This window comes from Pelobates fuscus, chromosome 5 (genome assembly GCF_036172605.1).
Source record: "Pelobates fuscus isolate aPelFus1 chromosome 5, aPelFus1.pri, whole genome shotgun sequence".
In the NCBI taxonomy this organism is placed as follows: Eukaryota; Metazoa; Chordata; class Amphibia; order Anura; family Pelobatidae; genus Pelobates; species Pelobates fuscus.
Window position 1 is genome coordinate 129,748,139 of NC_086321.1, and position 19,611 is coordinate 129,767,749.

Consider the following 19,611-nt stretch of genomic DNA (forward strand, 5'->3'; position numbering starts at 1 on the left):
TCTTCTTGGAGTGCAAGCTACTACAATGTGTGTGTATATATATATATATATATATATATATGTTTGTGTGTGTGTGTATATATATATAGTTTGTATATTATATTTTTGTAATATTGTATCTTATTGTAATAATGTAATGTTTTGTGGACAAAGACCCAGGACATACTTGAAAACAAGAAAAATCTTAATGTGTCCATCCTTGTAAAATATTTTATAATTAAATATAAAATATTAATCCTGTTTTGTGCTTTTCCACCCTAATGAAGGTTTCTTTAGATACTTTGTATATGACTGCTGTCAAGCATATTTTTGAGAAGAGCTTAAGACCTAAAGCACTAAAGCTGAAAAACAATGAAACCTCCTCCATCATTACCAAGGAAACTGCTAAAACGGTTAAAACCATTCAGTCTTACTTGCAGTCCATAAGTAATCCAGAATGGGCTGCAGCTATTGCACACAGAATTGCCCAAGAACTCCCAACTGGTAAGAGTCCAACTAATATTGTATTTTAGAAATGAAAAACAAGTTGTATGGTGCTAATTTGTACTAGGCAAAAATATTTATTGTGTATTTTCAATTGGTGTTTTAGGACCTGATAAGATTCATGCACTAAAATTTTGTCTTCGTTTGGCTGAAAAGTGGAAAAACACCTTATCACCAAAGGTAAGATTTGCTCGTGCAATGACTGGGAAAAAAAGGGTAACTGAGTAAGTCTTTTAGTGTCTGTTGCAAAAGCAGAAGGATGTGAAACCCTCTATTTTGTTTTGTATGTTTGTTTATTGTTTTTCTTCTAATCACCAGAGGAAGATGGTGTTATTTACTTACCATGAAAAGAGATAAAACAATATTCAAATACTTGGAAAAGAAAAGCACATCATGATGTTTCTCTTAGTATGTATAGCCTTGTATTAATTGATATAGTTGATAACAGGTTTGTCTTAGCAGGTATTAGCATTGACACTAGGTTACCTAGTCATTAAAGGGAACTATCACTTTTTTTTTTTTTAAATTACTCCTTTGAATAAAACATGGAAATCACGACTAAATTGTGCCGACTTGTTTTTTTTTCTTAATTTTTCTTCCTTAGCAAATACATCATAATCCAGTTCAGTCAGGGCACATGAGCAGAACTCTGACAATATAGAGAAACGGTCTGTGTGCAGTGTTTTCAGCAAAAAAAACAATGCACATATAGATTGCTTGCTCCATGACCACTTCTAAAATCAGAAGTGGTCATAGAGTTGGAGTAACTCTTTAAATCTGTTGGGTTTTTTCATCTGTTGCTTTTTTTTTTGTCCTCTGTCATTTTTAAATATACACCGTTTTTGGGGGCGGGGCTAAGCCGCCAAACTGATCAGACGCAGGTTCCCTGAGCTCCTGACTCCCGAGGCCTAAAACTGATAAAATATACATTAAATGAGCAACAAACGGACTGAAAAGGGGGGAAAAGCACTCTGGAGAGAAGGCTGCCTGACCCCAAAACAGACAAGCTAAAGCTCGGGCTGATCCAGCAGCCTCCCGTGGAACGCGGCCTTGTTGAGCGGAGGACGGGGTAGACGGCCGCTGCCCTGCCACTGCACAGGCTGCTACGGGCACAGACATCTCCTCTGCCTCCCTCTGGACCGGCGGGGGTTATCCCGGTCCCCACTGGCTGCCTCACCTACCCTTGACTCCAGCGAGCGGCGATGGTGACTAGGGCCAGGACAGCCATGTGCTCCCACAAAATGGCGGACGGACATACAGGACTGAACTTACCTGAACCACCAACCATCACAGCCCCACACGTAAGCCTGTAAGAACGGCTCGACAAGCTCTTCCTCCGCTTCTGGGCACAACTTGAAGCTCGAATCGAACCCACACGAGCACAAAGCCGGGGGAGCCACCAAAGGGGTCAGGAGCGGCTGGCACAGGTAGGCCCTACGGGCTCTCGCAACCCACGAGCCATGACCACCAGCAGATAGGGCCCACCCGGGCCGAGGGCCATCAAGGGAAAACACCCTACGCTCAGACCACCACGACAGAAAGCCCCCCGCCATGTGAGGCGCAATCACACCGGGGGCCTCCGGCGCACCCCTTGCGGGAAAAACCCGGACTCAGACAAGAGCCCCCGAGTCTGTGGCCACTAAAAGCGGACCCCTCGCAGAGCCTGGGGCGGGAGAGCCACCATGAAGCACGCCGAACCAGCCCCCCCTCAGGCATACACCTACGTCTTCCCGAGCACAGGGGTGGGATGAACACCCCAAGTTCAGGACTGATACACCGCTGCCAGTCATAAGCAAGACCCACCGCCATGAACATACCAGCTTCCTGACCTGCTCCTCTAACCGTCGGACAACACCTCAGAGCCTGCGGAAAACAGAGGTTCCTCCTACTGAGGATCCAGCTTATGTGACTTTGTGCTTGCCCAGTACATGAATTTAGCTCAATAGACTCTTTTTTTGCAGGCACGTTTCTTTTTATGTACCTAGTTGCACATGAAGGGCTACCTGTGAAGGGACGTTCGAGGGCTCAAACACAACTGTATGTAAAAAAAGCTACACTGCACTAGCCTAATTACTTGACTAGCAATGACTACATGCGTTAACTGACACACAACTACATGCATGGCTTAAACATTGTTTATCTATTATTAATATTTGTTAATTATACAGTCAGTTCTACATTGAACCATAGACACATACCCAGTAAAGCAACTGTTTTAGCACATTCTAAACTCTGACGTTTGACCTAATCTGTGCATGAACAACTCTAACCTGAGGCTGCTATACAGGACTGTATAGCTCTCACTACTCTATACAATGAATAATGTGTAGCCCTAACATGTTACTGAGCTGGGCCCCAGGGTATAGCACACTGTCTGAATCCCCTAACATACCCAGTAGGTAGGCATCTCTTGTAGTTGCGCACTAACCTATCGTAACCTATCTCCCTTAAAAATTTGTGCTGTTTTACATATGCCATGATGATGTCTTTCTTTACTGTCATTGTTTTTGCCCATGCTGTCGTGGCTGTGCAAGCTCTTTTGTTATAACATGCACAACAAAAATAAAGAATTTAAAAAAAAAAATATATATATATATATATATATATATACACCGTTTTTCACATATACAATTGTTTATGGATTGTTCTGGTCTTTTCTCAGAGAAAAGTTGTAGAATTTTCCTGCTACTGTAAATTTGGTGGCTTCTGAAATTAACATGAAGGGAACCAAGATGGAGTCACTCAGTTCCATGATCGAGCTAAATACAGAAGTGTGAATTTCTACATTTCATTTTATTTCTTAGACAACACCGATTGATTTTCCTTGCTAGAGCGTCGCTGGACGTCCTTTTTGCTGTGTGAGGACCTCCAGCGTCGCTCATTTCCCCATAGAAAAAGAATTGAAATTCCTATGGTGAGACCTAATGCGCATTAGGTCTCCTCGGCCGTTGAGCGGGATCAGTCTCGCCCACCGGCCGACGGAATCAGAAGGAGGAGCAGCATGGAGGAGGAGACAGCGACGAGGGACATCGTCGCTGCCTCAGGTAAGTGACTGAGGGAGGGAGAGGGTACCTCCAGTGCCAGAGGTCAGGAAGTGACTGTTCCTCCAAATTTCTTAGATCTCAATCTGATTGAGCATGAGCAAATCATGGGGGCCCCACCTAGCAATTTTCAGATCAAGGATCTGCTGCTAATGTCTTGGTGCCAGATTCCACGGGACACGTTCAGAGGTCTGGTGGAGTCCTTATCTGGACGCATCAGAGCGGTTTTGGCAGTGAAAGGGGTACCTACACGATATTAGACAGGTTGTTGTGTTTCAAAGTTGTGGCTGATTAGTGTATATGTTACAATAACATTTTTATGCAATAATCTATAACCTGAAGTTATGACATTTGCTATTTAATCACATACTTCACTTTTATCTCTAATTTTTATTTTATTTTTTACCAATTTGATTGTTTTAAGGAAGAAGCACAAGACCGAGCTGAGGTGCTGATAAAGAAACTTGGTGTGCAATATCAAAGGTCTGCTACAGAGAATGTTCTGATCTCTCATAAGCTGGACTCTGCTGAGTTCCACAAACAGATAGGAAAACCAGCCAATCTTATAGTGTCTCTCTACGAACACAGTAGTGTGGAAAGAAGAATAAGAATACCAACAGGCAGAGATTATCCAGGTCTGTAGGAAGCAGACACATTACATTTGTGTCTTATGTTAAGTATGCATTGTACCAGAACATTCTCTCTTGCTTCATTGTCTCTTGTCTCCAGCGTTAACTGTGACACTCCATTTGCAGCTCCAGATTTAGAGCACTGTATGTCTGTAAACATGCTTGTATTTTTTACAGTAATAAACCTGTAAATGTATAGTTTCACATTACAGAACCAATAAAATGCTATATATCACTTTAAAATATGAATGTATAAAATGGAAATGTAGTTCTAGTTTAGTTTTGTTAACCCACACACTTTAACACTTATTTTTTAAACAACTGGTTTATACTTTTTTTAGACATTACTATGTTTTTTTAGTCATCATATTTTCTATTTTTAAAACACACAATCTTTTTGTGGTTGGGAGTAAGAATTTCCTTAATATTCACACAGGAAGAAAATAGCAACAGCATTCTTTTTAATTTTTCATATTTTTTTTGTAAATATTTTTTTATTGGCAGTTTTCATTTTAGAGTCAAATCAGATGTATAGTAAAACATCAGGGATGGGACACGCAGGTCTCCAGTAATCATATCAAACATAGAAAAATAAATAGAGGGTGGGCGGGGGTAGGGTAGAAGAGTAAAGAAAGAAGAGAGGGGGGGGGGGGGAAGAGTCGACTAACTACTTGCAAAGCTGTTTGACACTCCCTCTGTTAAAATTACCCAGGTTTCTGGGTAACTATAATATATAATATATATATTTACTACTAAGCCACAATCTTCAACCCATAAGAGCCTCGACATTTACATAGCTTAAAAGAGACGTGCGTCCATCAAGTTCAGCCTTCATCACATTTGTATTTTGCTGTTGATCCAAAAGAAGGCAAAAAAAAAACAGTTTGAAGAACTTCCAATTTTGCAACAAACTAGGAAAAAAATTCCTTCTTGACCCAAGAATGGCAGTCAGATTGATCCTTGGATCAAGCAGCTATTACCCCACATTGAAAAATTATATCCTTGAATATTCTGTTTTTGAAAGTATGCTGTTTCAACATCTGTATGGACTCTGATAAAACCACTTCTTCAGGCAGAGAATTCCACATCCTTATTCTTACAGTAAAAAAACCTTTCGTTTGCCTTAGACGAAATCTTCTTTCTTCTAGTCTAAATGCACGACCTTGTGTCCGGTTTGTGAATAGATTTTCACACAATGGTTTATATTGGCCCCGAATGTATTTCTATAATGTTATCATATCCCCTCTCAGGCGATGTTTTTCTAAACTAAAGAGGTTTAAATTTGTTAACCTTCATAGCTGATATATTCCATTCCTTTTATTAGTTTTGTAGCCCGCCTCTGCACTTTGTCTAGTGTCATAATATCCTTCTTTAGAACAGGTGCCCAAAATTGCACAGCATATTCAATACGTGGTCTTACCGGTGATTTATAAAGAGGCAAAATGATATTCTCATCCCGATAATGAATGCCCTTTTTCATGCATGACAATACCTTACTGGCCTTAGCCACTGCTGATTGACAATGCACATTGTTGCATAGTTTGTTGTCTATAACAATCCCTCCTTCAACTCCTTTCCGTGTGTTGTTATCCCTAATTTGCTTCCATTAAGGGTATATGTTGCTTGTGCATTCTTTACGCCGAAGTGCATAATTTTGCATTTTTCAACATTAAATGTCATCTGCCACTTGAGTGCCCAGTCTATCTAAATCCCTCTGCAGCAAAGTAATATCTTGCTCGCATTGTATTACTTTACAGAGTTTTGTGTCATCTGCAAACACTGAAACATGACTTTCAATGCTTTTTTCAAGATCATTTAGAAATATGTTGCCAGTAAATTGAAGGGGTCCCAGAACAGAACCCTGAGGGACACCACTTGCCACCTCTGTCCAGCTTGACAATTTACCATTAATGACAACTCTTTGTACTCTATTTTTAAGCCAATGTTCTACCCAAAAACAAGCATTTTCATCTAGACCGATTTCCTTGAGTTTGAACACTAATTTATAGTGTGTGGAACTGTATCAAATGCCTTGGCAAAATCCAAATAGATCACATCCACTGCAACACCCTGATCTATACCTCTACTCTACTTACTACTTCATAGAAAGCAATCAAGTTTGTTTGACATGACCTTGCTTCATAAAACCATGCAGATTTTTGCTGATAACCATGTTCTTCTGAAGGAATTCTTGAATATTATCCCTTAATGACCTTTCAAATATTTTCCCAGCCACAGAAGTTAATCTTACAGATCTATAATTTCCAGGCAAGGATTTTGAACCCTTTTTTGAATATATATTTTGAACCACATTTGCCTCCAATCCCCCGGAACACTTCCTGAAAGAAAAGAATCTTGAAAGATTAAAAACAGAGGTTTACTTATTTCTACACTTAGTTCCTTAAGTACTCGTGGATGGATACCGTCAGGCCCTGGAGCTTTGTTTATATTAACTTTCTTTAGTTGCTACAGCACCTTGTCTTGAGTTAACCAATCACAATTATTCTGCAAATGTTAAAAAAAATAAAAAAAAATGTTTTTAATTTTATTTATTTTTTCAATTTATTTTTGTTGTGCAGGTGAGTTCAAGGCAGTGTCAAACGCCACAACAGCGTACATTTATACATAGACGTAGGTATATAGGTTAAACAGTGGCATGGAAAATTTGCACATTTTTATTTTCTGTGAACTTATGTAACTAGTCTGCGTTGTCTCAGATTGAGTAGCTTGGTTATTAAGGCTAGTGAGACATGCGTGTGGTGTACTAGTGATATGATTTAAGTTAGACAGGTATGTAACAGGTGAGAACTATTGCTCGTAACCTGGTAGTAGCTTGCGTAACAGTTATATTGTGTGTAAGAGCTGGACACTTGTGTTTGAGTGCAGGACAGATGCTAGGCATCTTGAGCTTTATGAATATGAATATATGTGTAATAATAGAACAAGATAACATAAAAGTAGCACTAAGATTAAAGCATTACAAGTACAGAATATGCTTGAGAGAGAGGTACAATAAAGATTGCGTATAGCGTATCTGCATTTATAAGACTAAGCTAGGGCTAATAATGATATATGATATGGTGCTTGCTAGCGAGGTGACTAGCATAAGTTGATTGCACACAGATGCAGGCATAAGTTGATTGCACACAGTGTGTTGAGCATAGTGTGCAGCGTCCAGGGGAAGGGGGTGAGAGTGTGCCGGGGAGACTTTCAGCTAAGCATGCTGCAGTCGGTGGAGGGATCGGCCGCCTCCCTTGTGCCGTCTGGGTACGGATTCCCTTATGCACGGTCGCTGTGGTAAGCCCTTGTCTCTGGAGCTGAAAAGCAGGCAATGTTAGGGCTTATTGTGGTGATTTGAGCTGTTTTGGCTTTTTTTTTTTTTTTTTAAGCATGGAGCTCATCCGATGTGTGGCCGCTCAACTTGGCTGCTAGGCTCCGCCTACTTTGCAAATTTTTAGCAGCAATCATTTGCACCTCTGTTGCCATGGGTTCTTCCTTAATATTTACGGAGGAGAAATAGTTATTTAAAATTCCTGCCTTTTCCTGGTCTTCATTAACTAACACCCCCATTTCAGTTTTTACTGTACCTACACTTTCAGCCGCCGTCAAAGCTAGAGAGCTGGCAAATCCCAGACGCCAGGGCGAAATTTCTAGTCGCCGTGGCGATCTGGCGCCTGGGATTTGTCGAGCCCTGCATTAGGTGGTTTATAACATATCCCAACCAATAGCTGATTTCCCTTCTTTTGCCCCAAGCAGATATTTACCCATAAAGCTTCCACATTTTCCTCATCACATTCCACTTGCTTAACCCCTTAAGGACCAAACTTCTGGAATAAAAGGGAATCATGACATGTCACACATGTCATGTGTCCTTAAGGGGTTAAGCTTTGGCTTTAACTCATGGTTGACATGCAAACATACCCAACCACCCTTCTTGTTTTTCCTATCCTTCCTTAATAACATTTACCCATTTAAGTTAACTGCCCAGTCATGTCTCATCCTACCATGTTTCCGTTATGCCTATTATGTCATATTGTTTAGTGTATGCTATTGCCTCTAGTTCCCCCATTTTGTTATTTAGGCTTCTTGCATATCATGAGTCACTTGTATTTTTTGTGAATTATCATAATTACATACTCTCTGAGCTTGCCCCTCTCCCTGTCTCCACACCCCTTATACTGAGCTAAAGCCCATCTCCTTTCTGTCCTATCTCCATTTTGTAGATTGCAATGACCCCCCTCCCCCCCCCACTACTAGTTTAAAATCTCCTCCAACCTTCTAGCCATCCTATCCATCAGCACTGCAGACCCTGTCCCGTTTAGGTGCAATCCATCACTGCTATAAAGGTTGTACACAAGCGCAATATCTGCCCAGTGCTCTCAAAACCCTCCTTCCTGCACCAAGACTTCAGCCACGCATTGACCTCTCTAATCTCCCGCTGCCTTTCTACTGTAGCGCATGGCATCTCAGAGAATACCAGCGTGGAGGTCCTTTTCTTAAGTTTGCTACCTAATTCCCTGAAATCATTCTTTAGGACCTTCCATTTTACTCTTACTTTGTCATTGGTACCAACCTGGACCATGACCGCTGGGTCATCCCCATCCCCTCCCAATAATCCATCCACTCTGTCAGCAACATGCCGGACCCGGGGGACAGCAAACTGTCCAGTTGAGCCGATCAGAGCTGCAGATTGCCCTATCTACTCTCCTAATGATAGTCCCCTACCACCACAACCTGTCTTCCTCTAATACAGCTACTCCTGAGCTGATGCTCCCAATATCTTTACTCAAACAGGCAAATCTGCTAGGTTGCACTAAATCAGTACTAGCTAGCCCTTTCCTCTCTATAACAGTGCGGGGGACAAGCACTCGAAAAATATAGATACAAGATGACTGGGAATAGAAGGCAGCCCCAACCCAAGGAGAGGGAACAGCCCCATAGAAACATGATGGACCCCTGAGGCACCATTAGATGACAAACTACTCTGGTCCCTGACTCCATGGCACGAGCATACGACGACCCGAGACTCACACTAACTGGTGAGGAGGATAACTGTCCCCCACAGGGAGGGAGGGAAGGCCCTCTGGAGCACTAACCCCTTACGACCGGCCTAGTACCACTCGCTATGCCCCACAAGACTGACCAGTCGAAATCACAGGATAATCACGGCTACCTCCGTTCCCATTACAGGTTCTGCATTGCTCCATACCTTTACCTCTGTATTTTATTGTACTTTTGTCTTTACCAATATGTTAACCATTGTTACTTTTTCTACTTTTTCGATTTGAAAAAGCAAATAAAGAATTTCAAAAAATAAAATAAAAATATATATTTATATATGTGATGGATTCAGGGTTGCGAAACACACAATTTTTAGGTTTCCTAGTTATTGAATGAAGGTATGTTGCAACCAGTATCAGCTAAGTTAGCCTTTTTAGGTCATTCTGAATATATTTCTTAAAACTATGGAACTTGGACAGTTATGTTAAATGTAGTTTTCTACCTAATGGATTGAATAATTAAAAAGATAAATAAATAAAGTAAAATCTAGTGACCCCAAGATGATTATGATGTTCTTTCTATATTGAATGTCTTATCTTCAGCTAATTTTAACTGGGAATTCTAATTTAGCATACAGGAAAAATTGATAGTTCATACTGATGGGCATTTTGACTATATCAAGTGAGTTCTTGAAATTACATGGGGACTTTTTTTTTTCTCCCAACCGAGATGTTGAGAACCACTGAATTAGCTGGTAATTGAAATCTGGTATGCTTAAACTTACAGTGAAGGTAGGAAAGACAACGAGTGCATTGTCAAATAATTTTGGCCCTCTGTTCGTGTACCTAAATACAAAAATGATGCTATGACACATGCTAGCCAAAGGGAAATATAGATAACTGATCCCAGTGCTGTTAACACTTACTTGACATCCTTTTTGCTTGTCGGGCAACTTCATTCAAATATGCTATGCAAATGCTGAAAGCAAAAACAAATGGATTTTTACCCAATTTCCTGACCTACACCAAAAATTTCCTGTCATGCTTATTTTAAATGTCACACATATATAACACTTGGGTACAAACAACTTTTAAAAAATGAAAAGGGGTGGGGGGTTGCTCATGGAAGGTGCTGTATGATCATGTACATTATGACAGATTAGCAGATTAGTTCACACAGTGTATTGTATATAGTGTATTATTCACTATATTCATTTGCTTTACTCAGTTTCCATGTTTTCATATCACCATATTGCAGATATTCACACAGCGGCTAAACAAATATCAGATGTGAACAACCTGAACATGAGCAAGATCCGAGATGTGCTTTTAGAGAAATGGCTGTGCCCTGTTGCTCTGCCGCAAGCTACTGTAAGTCTCATCTGCTTCAGTATTCTTATATGCATTTACCAATTAGAAAAAGAAAAAACTATGTGAACTTCAAATAGAAGCTGTTTAACCCCTTAAGGACCAAACTTCTGGAATAAAAGGGAATCATGACATGTCACACATGTCATGTGTCCTTAAGGGGTTAAAAAAAATTGCAGAAGTATTTTTTTTTTTAAATATATTTTGTTTTGTGCAAGATGTACTTATTTAAAGAATAAAACTTTCTTTTTTTTAATAGAAGAATAAAGATGTATTTGGAGATGTCCAAGGTGATGAGGATCTCAGAAGGTATGTGATAATCTGTTTTTTGTTTTGTGTCTGTAAAACAATGTTCATATATATATATATATATGTTTTTTTTTTTTTGTTTTTTTTGTTTTTTTTTTTAAACCTGTGGAATTTGAGCAATAAATATTGCTTTCATGCATGGCCAGAAAAAGATTTTTATTATTTCGAAAATTATTTATTTGTAGTCTTCTTTACTTAATATGACCAAGTACATGGCAATCAAGGCACTCTTTTTACTGACTTCTCTTACTGTGATAACTATGTCAAACAATGGTTATGCTGTTTTTATTTTTTTATAGCTCATGTCTTTGCCAATCATTCTCGACACAGCAGTCTCTCTTTCATGAACTGAAAATGTGTATGTGGTTGTCTGAATAAAACATAAGTCTCTTTTTTCATTTTTGCAGAGTTATATACCTTCTTCAGCCGTACCCAATAGATTTCAGTTCCAGGATGCTGTATGCAATTGCAACATCTGCCACATCTGTATGTAGCCCTAGTGCTTATTATCATAGCAGATCATATATTTTTTTGTTTTTTTTAATTAAATTATTTTTTAGTTGTTTCATATAAGTAATATGATGCCAATACATACCATGTATTTGTTATATTGCAGCCCATTGGTGATAACCAACTGACTTTTGCTCACCGACGTCGAGCTCTTCAGTGCCTTATTCATTTAGCTGATACGGACACCGTGGTTTCTTTAATCAAAAAACCTATTGACCAAGTGAAGTAAGTATATGCACTGTTTACGAAAATTTTGACTGTTTTAACTAGAGTGTAGTTTTTTTAATTGATTCTGTGCTCCACCATGCCTCTGAAATAATTTGCTGAATCATTGGCAAATTTTATGGAATGCCTTTCTTATAGCTAAATGGGGCAGTATATATGCATGAATGGGCAGGTTTTCAAGGTGAGTGGGCAGTCTGTCCTTTGTGGGCAAGTATGCAAACTTAGAGATATGATATTTTTGAAAGCCAGTTCAAGTTATGTAAATTAAAAAAAAAAGTTTATCTGGCACTCTGCAGGTAGAGTTCCCAGGACTCTTGCTCGAGGCAGGAAGTTGATATGTTAAATGGTGTGCCTGAATGGAGCTTTAAATGGTTAAATGACACTGTTGTAGGTGAATGGGATTTGCTCCTAGAAGAAAAAAAACACCTTATACAAAATATTTAAAACTAATGGGACACTGGTATAAAAAGTTTAAAGGTGCTCTCCAGGCTGTTGACTGCCTTTTTAGTGCATTACGGAGAGGGGGACTACTGACCTGATTTTTATCTTATTTATTTGTGTTGCAACTTTACTCCTTCTGCAAGTATATCCCATAATCTAAATTTCAGCAAGCTAACAGAGGTTGCATCAACAGTCAAAATGTTGTTGATAATCATGTTGATTCTTCCCATAACATCGCTATGTCTAACATGGGATTTTATCTGGTGTTATTTTTGCAAATTGCTTCAGCTATAGTTACCAAAATGAAGATAGACAGGGATGAACTCCTATGTAAGGAGCATAGTGTCTTTTTTTTAGGGACTTTTTTTTTTTTTTTTTTATAGTAATCTCTTAGTCTTTTAAAATGAAGGTTCAGTCTAATAAAATACTCTAAAGAATGTATTACTTTGTGGGCGAAAAGCACTATTGAAAATAGATATTATTAGAGTACTCCTGTTTTAACAATTGTTATTTTCAGGTCTTACCTTAAGTGCTGCATCTTTCTCTCAGAATTTGAGATTTTGAATATCCCATATACACTTGACTCCTTTCACAGCAGTCCAAAGGAGGGTATGATTAAAGGACTCTGGAAGAACCACAGTCATGAACCCAGGGTGAGTTAAACAGCGAAACCCTTGTGAGCCCAATACGTTTGTGTACTAATTGTACTGTAATATTTGCTGGTTATCTAGTGATTCCCTTCTTAAGCAGTTTATTGGTTGGTATTTTTCTTCTTATTCTATTTCCTAGTCTTCAAAATATGCACAGTAAAGCTGTCAATTTGCAGATGAGAAAGCATATATAATCTGATCTTATAGCTAGAAGAATTCTGTAATCTAGGATCCATTTATATAGAGGCACTGATATTGCATTTACTAGAAGTAATTACACAAGGAATGCTGTGTTCTGTGAGTGTATTATAGAAATGTTCCTTTCCTAGCAATATAATGAAGTGCTTCTCTGATTAAATACTCAGACCACTTGCAGGTTTAATTATGTGTTGTACAGCAACATGTTGTCTAGTTTGGCTGATCGAACCATTCATCAAGCTAACTGTATGCATGCAGTGGTTGGTAAAAACAAAATATGACCTGTCCGTGGCATTGAAAACCACTGGTCTGAATGGGCGTGGTCCAGATTGTCCGCTCAAGCTCCATCTTCCTCTTTCAGTTTACTTATGTATATATGTGTTATCTCTTGTCTGGGCTGGAGTATAGCAGGGGTTTAGAACTTCCGCCTTGTAAAATCTTTATGTGAAATGCTTAGCCTTTTTTATTTCTTTTAAAGAGGCAAATAGGAAGTGCTTTAGTGTGTATTGCTAAAAGAGGATTAATTGTATATTTTTTCTTGTATTTTTCCCTCCAGGCTGTACGGTTAGTGACAGAACTTAGCTTGGAATATCATGTTTATGATCCCCATCTCTGGAGTGGTCTATTACAAAAACTACTTGGATTTAACATGGTAATAATTATGCTACTATGTATTTTGATATTAATAATTCTGTACAACAGGCAGCAACGTTGTGAAGGCTGCTTTTAACACCACAATCATTCGCTTTATTAAAAAGAGATACTGAAGTTTTTACATGCTTCTACATGTTTACAGTGTTACTATTGTGGTTTATTATTCCTTCATGTTCAGTCGATCAATTACGACAAAAAAAACTTTAGAATGCAAGTGGAAATTGGTGAGAGTCAAGAGTCATGATGGTCAGCAAAAGTATATTTATTTTTAAAGGAAATCTATTTTCTTTCTGACCGCTTTTAATGGTTTATTTATTTATTTATTTTTATTCTTTGTTGGCCAATCCATAGAAGTATGTATAACTATATATATTTATTTATTTATTTATTTTCTCCTAGATTACTTATCTCCGAAAAGTTTTAGTAGCCATCACTGGTGTGCACTGCCTATGGGAGGTATGTATTTTAGTAGTGAGACAAACAAAAGAGCCACGGTTAAAAATAAATGAATACATTTTTTTGTTTTGTTTTTTTGCAGATAAGTAACTTCAGTAGAGCATGGCGTAGTGTTATTCTGGCACCATTCATATCTGGTATGATAAAATTTCAATATCTCTTATACACCAGATCCTCCATGGTGCAAACTTTTTTTTAGCAGGTCCATCTTCAGCTTATGTCATATCAATGTTGATAGCAAACACTTTCTTACACGTTTTATCACTTGCATTGCAGCTTCATGCCCTCCAAGCCCTTCCCAGGTGGAAGAATGCTACCAGAGCTTTTTGCTTCTACTTAAGTAAGCAAACAGGGCACTAATACTCTGCTCTTTTGGAACACATTATAAAGTATTGTGTTCTAATTCTGATACTTCTATTTCCTCAGATGTCCTGTGTTAGCAGAACTGGACCTTGTTGGTATTGCCAAGCAATATGCCCAAGTTGATCTTCCAGCATTTACTTTGGGGTGCCTTCTATTGATTCCACATATGGAGAAAAGAGAACAACAAATTCAGGTAATTCCTGTGAAACATCACTAAGAAATTATACAATGAATGCTTGAAATAAGACCTAAGTAAAATAAGAGCGAAAACATTATTAACACCTTCCCTTCCTAACATGTTCATATGGTTGGTTTTATTTTGAATTGCATTGCCAAGGATAGAGGAGGTATGAGAGGAGGGGAGTATGCATTCATTACAGGGCACTTATGTGATCTGCAATTATAGTATGCAACACTGTTGTCACGACCACGGTCCCTCGCCGCGTCTCCGTCCGCAGCTGTGGCGGTTCCCTCTCAATGCACGCCGAGGACACCGGTGTGTTTAGCTGCAGAGATAGACGGGCGACATCCCTGTGACGCGTGGAACACGGTGCCGTGGCTCTCTACGCCGCGGTAAGCTCCAGCCGTGTAAACTCCACATACTCTAGACACGCGCCAGCCCGAAAGCCGGCCTCTTAAAGAGACAGAACACGTGAAATAGTTTAACGGGACTAATCACTGTTTAACCAATAGTATGTGAGAGGTGGATACCTCTCCCCTATATAATCCCAGTCTACCCATACCTCAGTGCTCAGTTATACTGTGCTCTTTGGTAAATCCTGTCTTCATCTGAGCCTTATAGATAAATAGTGGAAGTGCACTCAACCCTTTGTCAAGGAATCCAGGGTGCTCCAATGGACAAATCCCAGTACCAAAATGGACCAAATGTAAAATTGTGAAACATAGAAAATAATCCAGGCACTCCAACGAATTCCAAAATGTAGGCAATTTTATTTAGAACCAGGAGCTACACAGCAACGTTTCGACCCCTTAGGGCCTTTGTCAAGCTTGGGGTCGAAACGTTGCTGTGTAGCTCCTGGTTCTAAATAAAATTGCCTACATTTTGGAATTCGTTGGAGTGCCTGGATTATTTTCTACATTTCATAATTCATCTGAGCCTTGACCTATCTGCATGTTATACTGTTCCTGAACCAGCGCTGCCTGTCCCCGACCTTGGCTTACCCTGACTGTGAGATCATCTTATTCCTTTTAGGTACCTCTCTTTTGGCTCACTACTGCCTCCTGGGCCCCACCTGTCTAAAATCCCCAAAACTGTATAAAGTGCAAATGCCTGGTTTAAGCCTTATTTGCCACTTTCATTTTGGACTGGAACAAAGTTTGTTATATACCTGTTCTACTATCCCTGTTGTAATGAGACATAAACAATGTTAATATTGTTGATAAATTTACTTTAAACATAGAATTACTTTGTTTCTCTTTTCAGTCAAAGTTTTGAATCTGGGTATACTGACTTTGAGCTGAATGAATATTTGTCACACATCCTTTTAGGATTTTTGAAGAGTTTGATTCCAGTAGCACATATCTGAGGGCCAAGACTGGAAACCATGCACACACATCATTTAAACTATTAAAATTATACACTAGTAAGCATATCCATACAAGGTAAAGACTGGATAAGTAAAACTAAATATGAGGCATTTTGAAATCAGAGGTGTGAAGTATGCAACCAGGAGATGTGGGTCTACCTGCCGAGAGAGACTGGGGTCAAACCAGTGGCTATATCTACACCATCTGGGCTGGCCCCTGAGAGTGCTTGTCCTTCCAGGCAGGTATCATCACCCCTGCCTGTTCTCCTTCTCCCATGCTGTGCTTACCCCTCTGCATGTTCTCCTTGTCAGAAGAAGGTATTTACTTCTCTGTCTGTCCTCTTTCTCCTGACACTTTTGCTTGTCCTCCTTCTCTTAGGCAGGTATTGACCCCTGTGCCTGAGCTGTCTCCATCTACTGCCTTTACAGAAGCATTTCCAGCTCTCAGGTCTAGCTTTTGCCACCATCTTTACAGAGATGTATTTAGCTCCCAAGCCAGCTCTTTCTTAAAATGGAATAGTGCAGCCAGGATGCAGGTCTGAAAACTCTGCTACTAGAAACTCCGAACAAATCAGACAGGAAACAGAGCCCCATGGAAATACCATAAAAATTCCAAAAAGTAAAATCAGTCCCACATAATCCCAGCCCAAGGTGGAACTTTGGTGATAATGGAGGACAACAGTGAATAAAATAGCTGCCAGAGGGGAGGGTAAAGTTCATAGGGTCCCAATGATGGTGGGGTAAGGAGAAAGAAAAGACATCCTACAGATAGTTTAAGGACAAGTCATGCTCAAGCTCTGTGACGTATGAGGTTAGTAGTATGTGAGGTTTTAAGTCATAATGGAAACCAAGACAACTAAGCACCAGTGCTTAGGGATCTTTGCCTGCTATATTAAATGGGTATGTTGATTTGTTTTATATATCTGTGATGTTAACAGATTAGTGGGTGTGTTACTCCATTACATAATTTAAATTAGTCCGTGGAAATTGGTTGCTGCTTCAAGATATAGATATAGGTCATTCTTAAGTGTAGTGCCAGGAATACAAAGCTGACTCCCCCTTCCCTTGCGCCGCCTCCTACCCGGTAAATAAAGGCTTAAAAACCCTTTATTTACTTACCTTGTCCCGGCGCTGAGTCGAAGCTCCGTCCCGGAGTGGTCTGGGTGCCTACAGTGTCCCTTTAATACTGAAAACACTCTAGGTTGTCAACCCTCTGGTTTGTTTTTTACCACCAGAGGTCCAGATTGTAACAATCCACAAGCTTCTTTCCACATTTGTAAAATATAGTTGCACTTTTTTTCTATTACTATCCACTTGTAGTGTGTGAACTGCTACACTATAAATCTGAAACAACTCAAAGTTAACTTTGTAGATATAGAGAGAGTGTTGTGTTGTAGGTATTCTTCCTATTCCCAAGTGTGACTAATCAGTCATTCATTGTCTGCAGTGAATTGTTTCTATTTTTCGGCAATTAATATTTTTTTTGTTGCCTTTGTTTGTGTCTGTGTGGGAGGGTTTTATTTATTTTTTTCACCAAATGTATTTCCATACGAATGTAAGATTTCTTAAAGCTACTATATCTGCTTGACTTTGTTTTTCTTCTTTTTCTATTTCTTGTTTTTTATTGATCAGTGCTTCCTGTCTACTTGTAATCCTGAGACTATTTTACAGCAAGAATCTGACTACATGAGCACTGGTGAGGTGTCAGGGTTTGCTTTACAGGTATGTTATGTGTTAAATTCTATTATAGAAGAATTTGCTCAACTCAAATACATTTTCTTCATGACTGTCTGCGTATAACCTTAGCTCACAGGTGTATACACTAGTTTAGAAGAAACAAACAACAGCTGCTATTACCATTCCTCTTGCCAACCATTCGGTTTCTATATATTATGTTATTATGATGTCCTCTTCAGAAAGACTGGTTTAATACAGGTACCTAATTATATATAAGTGTATGTCTGTATATGTCAGATGCCCATGGACAAGATTTACTACATAGTAGACTCATTCTGCAGAAATCTTTGAGAGAGAGTGTGTGTGTGCATATGTATGTATGTATGTATATGTGTATGTGTGTGTGTATATATATATATATATATATATATATATATATATATACATACACACACACCGTAGGACCTTGGTTTACGAATTTAATGCGTTCTCTAGGACGTTTCTTATTGCGAAAAATTTGTAAACCGAAATGCGGTTTCCCATAGGAATGCATTGAAAACCAATTAATCCATTCAGGAGGTCAGAAAAAAAGTCAAAATGAGCAGGCATGGAAACCAACCCACAATGCAGAACACACAATAAAAGGCATGCAAACGACAAAGCTCAGCTCCCTACCTTTCCACAGCTTGAGAAATGCACCAAAAAGTTCCAGAATGGCTCCAAAACTCGATTCAAAAGCCGCTCCAACACCTCCACACTTGACGCCACGTGCTACCCACAGGCTCCAGCATGCAGGGGGCGGTGCTATAAACCTCCCAGGTGCAATGCATCCTGGGGAAACTTGCTGTGTATTGCAAAAGAAATTTGTAAACCGATGCATTATTTTCAATGGATTTTCATTTGTAAACCGAAAATTATGTTAACCGAGGCGTTTGTAAACCAAGGTCCCACTGTATGTATGTGTGTGTGTGTATATATTAATATGTAAAAACAAAATGAAATAGTGAGGTATTTTAGACCCCCTCCACCACACTATATATATATATATATATATATATATATATATATATATATATATATATATATATATATATATATATATATATATATATATATATATATATATATATATATATAGCAAAATCCAAATAGGTTATGGTGGGGAAAAATTGTGATTGAAAACCCCTTCCACCTGAAGTCTGTGGATAGTTAATACAATGTTAAACAAAAATCTGCACACCAGTGAAGCCATAAGACTTGCTTTTCCCACAGAAATCCAAAATCTGCAGCGATGTTGCAACCGCAAAGGATTCTGGGTGGGCATATGCAAATTAGTTCAACAAAGAATCACATTTTTGCCTCATTCCATTTTAAACATGGATTCCTTTTAATCTGTGTTTGCAGTATACAACTGCTTGGAACACAATTTAGGAAAAGATGCAAAACCAGTGAACCACTCATGGACAGCTGTTTCGTTGTTAATGCAACTCATCAGCATGAGGTTGGTTACTGGTTTGCTTATTGAGTCTTGGTAGTGCTTGGGAAGCAAAATCCAAATAGGTTGTATACTGCAAACACAGATTAAAAGGAATCCATGTTTAAAATGGAATGAGGCAAAAATGTGATTCTTTGTTGAACTAATTTGCATATGCCCACCCAGAATCCTTTGCGGTTGCAACATCGCTGCAGATTTTGGATTTCTGTGGGAAAAGCAAGTCTTATGGCTTGACTGGTGTGCAGATTTTTGTTTAACATTGTATTAACTATCCACAGACTTCAGGTGGAAGGGGTTTTCAATCACAATTTTTCCCCACCATAACCTATTTGGATTTTGCTTCCCAAGCACTACCAAGCCTCAATAAGCAAACCAGTAACCAACCTCATGCTGATGAGTTGCATTAACAACGAAACAGCTGTCCATGAGTGGTTCACTGGTTTTGCATCTTTTCCTAAATTGTGTTCCAAGCAGTTGTATACTGCAAACACAGATTAAAAGGAATCCATGTTTAAAATGGAATGAGGCAAAAATGTGATTCTTTGTTGAACTAATTTGCATATGC

General features: G+C 39.0%; 1 protein-coding gene across 1 annotated transcript in view; it reads left to right on the forward strand.

The window, feature by feature from the left end:
- KNTC1 (kinetochore associated 1) overlaps positions 1-19,611 on the forward strand; it is a 114,585-nt gene that overhangs the window by 89,895 nt on the left and 5,079 nt on the right. The window contains exons 48-61 of the mRNA XM_063454289.1: positions 267-483; positions 590-663; positions 3,949-4,159; positions 10,412-10,524; positions 10,781-10,830; positions 11,238-11,316; positions 11,447-11,565; positions 12,524-12,659; positions 13,411-13,506; positions 13,908-13,964; positions 14,047-14,101; positions 14,241-14,304; positions 14,391-14,520; positions 17,507-17,596. Of these exons, the coding sequence (XP_063310359.1) occupies positions 267-483; positions 590-663; positions 3,949-4,159; positions 10,412-10,524; positions 10,781-10,830; positions 11,238-11,316; positions 11,447-11,565; positions 12,524-12,659; positions 13,411-13,506; positions 13,908-13,964; positions 14,047-14,101; positions 14,241-14,304; positions 14,391-14,520; positions 17,507-17,596 (1,491 nt within the window). The remainder of the gene's footprint in view (positions 1-266; positions 484-589; positions 664-3,948; positions 4,160-10,411; positions 10,525-10,780; positions 10,831-11,237; positions 11,317-11,446; positions 11,566-12,523; positions 12,660-13,410; positions 13,507-13,907; positions 13,965-14,046; positions 14,102-14,240; positions 14,305-14,390; positions 14,521-17,506; positions 17,597-19,611) is intronic.